At 45.5% G+C, this 6,000-nt stretch overlaps 1 protein-coding gene across 3 annotated transcripts in view; it reads left to right on the top strand.

The window, feature by feature from the left end:
• The window catches only part of LOC121613710 (LIM domain-binding protein 3-like), a 39,616-nt gene that overhangs the window by 28,547 nt on the left and 5,069 nt on the right, over positions 1-6,000 (top strand). Inside the window, exons 7-9 of one of the 3 annotated variants that reach the window (XM_041947305.1) lie at positions 1,126-1,289; positions 1,642-1,690; positions 5,473-5,586. The exons of 1 other annotated variant lie outside the window; for it this stretch is intronic. In XM_041947305.1, coding sequence (XP_041803239.1) covers positions 1,126-1,289; positions 1,642-1,690; positions 5,473-5,586 — 327 coding nt within the window. The remainder of the gene's footprint in view (positions 1-1,125; positions 1,290-1,641; positions 1,691-5,472; positions 5,587-6,000) is intronic. One more of the 3 variants, XM_041947306.1, reaches the window with a different exon arrangement.

Genomic DNA, 6,000 nt, shown 5'->3' with positions numbered 1-6,000 from the left:
GTCTTCTTCTTCTCTCTGATGGATGATGCAGTTATTAACCCCAGATTCTCTCCTCCCTTTGGCCCTTCCTCTCTTCCTCTTCCTCCTGTGTGTTCTCACTTCCTTTCTCCTGGCCGACCTTCATCACATTAGCTCTCATGAGTCGGGACCGTCAGTCTGGATGTTATTTCTGGTTGTTTGGCGGTCAGACAGAAGTTGTTGGTCATGTGACAGAGTAGCGTGAAGCTCTTTGTAGAAGACAGGACAGCTCAGACATGTATTGTGGTGTAGTCTTCATCTCTTCCTGTCAGACCGGCGTCTCGTCTGCTCGTCTGAGACGTTGTTCTTGGTGGTTTTCTGTCATAAACTCGACTTCTTCGTACACTAACGTTCAATTTTCCGTCCTGCTGGAAAATTGCACTGAGAGATGAGCTGCTGTGTGTGCATGAAGAATCACTCTGCTGCCTCCTGAGAGGAAAAACCAGTTTTCATGTTCTGTGTTTACACCTGATTCATTAAAACGCCTGAACACAGCGTCCAGCTGCACGGACGGCGAGCGCTACTCAAAACATTTACTGAGAAACTAAACCAGACGCTTCGTTCAGACCAGAAACCGAGTTCAAAACAGACTGAAGGCAAGAAACTGGTGCTGCTGGTCAAAGCTGTGATTAAACTGGATGTTCTGGGCCGCTCCTCCTTCTTTTGGTTCACATCTGTTCACATCTGTGAGTCTCACACACGTTCATCCTCACGTTGCTCTTTTGGGAACTTTGTTTTTCATTTAAAAAAAAGTTTTAAATCCTTTTTCTCATTAGTAACTTCATAGCGTCCGCCGAGCTGTTAGTGCTTCCTGTTCACATTCACACAGTCTTCATCTTCATCTTCATCTTCGTGTCGTGCAACATCAAATCAACGCCAGCTCAATATTGTTTCTTTTCGTTTCATCTCATTAAAGATCGGTTCAACTTTTTACATGTTTGTGTTTCATGAAGTCAGAAAAACATTTTAGTCCTCAGATCAGAGAAACAACTTAAAATGCTAAAAGTCCCTGAAAGTGCCTCCCCAAAGCCTCGCTGCAGCGTCTCACTGCTGACTGGGGGTCTGGGCTTCGGGGGGGGGGTTGGCGCCCTCTGTCTGTGGTTGCAGTCCTCTCCCAGCTAAAGATCGTCTCGTAGACAGCGCCTCCCCGGTCTACCAGGCCGTCCAGAGTGCAGAGAAGGTCCAGGACCTGTGTGAACGGGGCCGCCGCAGCGTCAACATGCAGTCCAAGTCCTTCCGGGTCCTGGCCCACATGACCGGAACCGAGTCCTGTAAGTTTCCCGTCCTGATGTTGTCCTCTTGCATCTCATTTGAGTTTACTGTAACTTCATAAAGTTATTCAATTAAAAGCTGGGGGGCGTGACCAGCAGATAAAGGACGGGTAACAATAAGTGACGTAGTTTTAAAGTTAGTTGGATGTTTGGAAGTGTTCAGAGCTCTTCTCCAGAGACATGAGGCATGCTGGGAGATTTTAAACGCCTCCCAGCAGGTGGAGGCAGAAACACCTGATCGCCCACCTGAACTTTAACCTGTTGCTGACACAAAGTTCATCTCTGCCTCACAAAAAACAGGAAATGTTTTAAACTGAGGAGCTAACTCACACCTCCTGTCTGTCTGTTCCAGTACCGGGGGAGGAGGAGGAGGAGGAGGAGGAGGCGCTGAGGAGGAGCAGGTAGGCAGCAGAGCTCCTTTAGACAGCTGCTGACCCCCCCTCTGGCTCCTCACCTGTACACGCTGCCCCGCCCCCAATCACAAGGCCCCGCCCATAACAGCTCACCTGTGCTGTGAGTGTTTGTAAGCTAACGTGACGTCAGGCTAATTGACCAGACGACCTTTGATCACCTCGCAGGTAAACTCAGCCTCACCTTCCTCTTCTGAAGTAAAGTGAGAGTAACGCAGTACTTTTACTCGAGTACTGAACTTCTTATCAGCTTCAAATCAAAACTTCGGATCAGCTTTATCTTTCGTTTTTGGAAGTTATTTAGTGGATTTTCTAGAATTTGGTCAGACTTTAACCTTTAGTCCTGGTGATCTGCTCCTCAACCTGCTGCATAAAATGCTGCTTTCATCAATAACAATAATCCACTAATGTGATAATGCAGCCGACAAAATGTTGTTGATAAAAACTAATGGAACATCCTCCATGAGGAGTTCTTTTACTTTAATACTTCAGTATATTTTTCTGCTTTTGAAGCTTTTTGTTGCTCATGATCACAGAAAGTTTAAACATATTTTTAAATGACCTTGAATCTTACTGAAGTCTCAGGACTCTCTGTTTATTTTCCTCGTCTTAAACCCGTCGGAGCGTCAGAGGATTCAGTCGTTCACTCGTTAACAGCTGTGATCCAGCAGGTTTGAAGCTCCATGTGAAGACGTGGTTTCACCAGCAGGGGGAGCAGCAGGACTGATGATTTACTCCTGTTCCCCTGCAGCTCACATAACAAAAGAAATATTGATAAATTATTGAATTATATCAGTATTGAAGTTTCCACTTCTGAATTTTCAGAAGTTTCTTTTAAAAAACGTTCAGTCAGGACTGAATGATTATTATGAAGGTGAGATTTAGTCAAGAAAACTAAAAACTTTATTGATCTGGAGGAAATTCACAATGTATCCAGCTACTTTTGTGTGACAGCTTTAGTTACAGTTACTTTCAGATTCCTTCCTGTCCAGTGAAAAGCTCGTATCTCCAGATGTGTTGAATGTTTGTGATAAACTGAAGGATGAAGTTTTCCTTCATGTCTTCTTCATCTGAATAAACTGTTTAAAAAGCCTCTTGGATCAGCTGAAAATGCTTCGTCACAGAGCTGAAAACAGGCTGTTTTTCTGAGATACGAGGTTCTTACAGGACAAACATGTGATGATCTTATAGAATATGATGCATCGCTGTAGATTAAACCAGCCAACAGGATATAAAGTAGTTCAAATGAGCTCAACCTGAAACATCTACAGCAGGAATATTAATCCACAAACATCAGAGATGATGAGAAACACTGACAGGAACATTTAGCTGATAATATGTACGTACTTTTACTGGATTACTTGCTTTTACTTGCAGTGGAGTATTTCAGCGGTGTGGTTTTATGGGTGTTTCTGCAGACTGATTTCTTCGTTCTTCAGACATTCTCTGCCATAGAATCGTGATTTGAAAAGGACAAATCTGAATAATTCTGCAGATTATTTGGATCTTTTTTTGTCACTTCTTCAACCAATCAGACTGAAAAGACACTAACATGTAGCAGGACACCAGAGTGTGAGCCTCGAGCTGCAGCGACACACTGAGGTGACGAAGGCTTTCATGTCTGACATGAGAGCACATGAATGGAGTCCCGTGCTGCCGTTTTAAACGATTGAAGCTGGTATTGATCGGTCAGAGACCTATTTGTGACTGCGAGCTGGAGAACAGTATGTGCAGCGTGAGCCTTCATCCCTGTTGCATTTACATTAATGATGCTCGTCACAGAGGTCACAATGTGCCGACACCCTTGGCCTGCAGTCTGCAGACTTCGACCTGCTGTCTGCAGACTTCGGCCTGCTGTCTGCAGACTTCGGCCTGCTGTCTGCAGACTGCGGCCTGCTGTCTGCAGACTTCGACCTGCTGTCTGCAGACTGCGGCCTGCTGTCTGCAGACTTCGGCCTGCTGTCTGCAGACTGTGGCCTGCTGTCTGCAGACTTCGACCTGCTGTCTGCAGACTGCGGCCTGCTGTCTGCAGACTGCGGCCTGCTGTCTGCAGACTCTGGTTTCATGCTGAAAGAGAAAAACCTCCTCGTGGATCAGTTCAGAAGAGCGAACGTAAACGTTTCAAAGTCGTTTTTCTCTCAGTGATTTGAGGGAAGCAACAGATTCAGCGTCACACTGACTGTTTAATGAACTTGTTAGTGCTCTTTGTTTTTTGCTGCTGTTGCATCACAGGCTGCACATCAGAGCGAGGAGCGACAAACCTTTTAACCCTCCACCCCTCCTCCACCCTGCCCGTCTCACCACTGATGGATGGAGCTTTCTCTGCTCCGTGCACTTATTTAATCATCCCTCCATTATGCACAATTGATCTCTGCTGCCCCGCCCGCCTGTTTGGGCTGAAATACGGGCAGATACCCCCCCACCTCCGCCGCCGCAGAGCCCGTCAGTCTGTATACGGCGTGCAATGACTCACCGTGAATCAATAGGAGCAGAGGTCAAGCTTTTATCCGCCAATAAAGAGACTGCGGTTTCTCCTTTTTGTCTCTAAGTCATCCTGAAGGAAGCAGCTCAGAGGAGACTCGCAGGTTTCAGCCGGAAATCAAACCTGAAGACAAAAGAAATGAAAATCAGAAACACTGACGTCGTCTGTGCAGACAAACGCCTCATTCACACCTTTAAAAGAGTTCGTTCTCCTCACTGATCACATTCAACTGTTAGAATCATTAACTGATGTTTGATGAAGGAAAATCTGACACAAATACACGAGAGAATTAACATTTTAATTGAATTAACAGTGACATATATAAAAGAATAAAAGACGTCAAAGCACAGAAACCTTTGAAATCATGAATGCAATAAAACAGATGATTGGATAAAATGAATTATGGCCATCAACACCAGAAAAGGCAGCTTCAGGAATTCTCCCAAAAACACAAAAAAAGGCATCAAACTCTCAAAAAGTCTGAAAACACGTCGATTATTATTGGAAACGAATCAAAGGCTCTGATTTCTTTCTTGTTTTCGTTTGACGTTTGCTGAATTATTCCAGAAAACCAAAGAAATGACCTCAGCTGATCGGTGGTTTGATCAGTTCCTCATTGAGCTCATCGTCTCAAAGCCTCCATCAGGTGAAGGTGTGATGCAGGTTTCTGTGTCGGTACCGGTTCACACAACGGCGGCGATGTTGTGATGCAAACGAAACGTCTTCTGTTCACGTAGTGACAAAATCTGAATGAACAAACGTGTTTGAGAACGTTTCATTGGATTTCACCGAAATCTCAGAACAGATTCTGACTCCAGGCTTTCACCTGCGTGAGCTTGAAGACGGTCTCACCTGGTTAAGGTGGGAAAAAGATCTTGATTCAGTTTAAATCACAAACATCAACAAACATTTATCTTTTTCATTATTGGTTAAACCATTTTTTCCAGGAAAGCAGCTCCACTTTAACAATCGCTGCACTGGGATCAGCGAAAACGTTGATGTTCAACACTTTTAGGGCTGAATAACAAACAAAAATGAAGGAAGTAAACACGGCAACCTGAGCAATATCGAGCTGTTTGATTTGTGCATGAAAGCAATAACAAGCAGAGTGAGGCATTCGCTGATCTGCTCTGTGTACATACAGTATGTATAGTACAGTATGTACAGTGTACTGCAGTATGTGTATATATACACACGTTGTGTTTGCATGCATTCGACTGTATACACACTGAACATGTTGTGAGCGGCTCCGTCTCTCTCACTGTCGCTCCTAACGCTTCCTGTGCTGTAGCCCCACTGAGCATGCTCCAGCTTCTGCCGGCTCCGCCCCCGCCGCTCTGCCTGCTAGCGCCACCGTGCGGCCTCTGGACCCCGCCCCTGCTTCATCTGACCCCGCCCCTCACAGGTAACCGGCCATTTCATTCTTTCTGAATATGAGCTCCATCTGACAGAGACGATGAGTCGAAGTGACGCTTTTACTGTTTCGGTTTGTTGTTCCTGACGTTATGATTGGACGATGCAGATTCACACCTGCTGTTCAGACTCACACCTGCTGTTCAGACTCACACCTGCTGTTCAGACTCACACCTGCACTGAATGTCTCTGCTAACAGGTTGACTGACTGTTGTCTCGGCCCTGATTTGATGTTTGTGTGGGTTTGCTTCTGGATCAGAGTTTTTTGCAGCTGGAGGACTTGACGTGTTGCGTTCAACGACGGTGGGAAAATCCAGCATCTGCGAACCCCCATCATGTCTCCTGAAGGGGGTTTAACTGTTTTATGTGCTTGTTTGTTTGCTCCCTGAAGGTGCTGATGCTGCAC

This window comes from Chelmon rostratus, chromosome 11 (genome assembly GCF_017976325.1).
Source record: "Chelmon rostratus isolate fCheRos1 chromosome 11, fCheRos1.pri, whole genome shotgun sequence".
NCBI lineage: Eukaryota > Metazoa > Chordata > Actinopteri > Chaetodontiformes > Chaetodontidae > Chelmon > Chelmon rostratus.
This window is presented reverse-complemented; position numbering and strand designations above follow the sequence as displayed.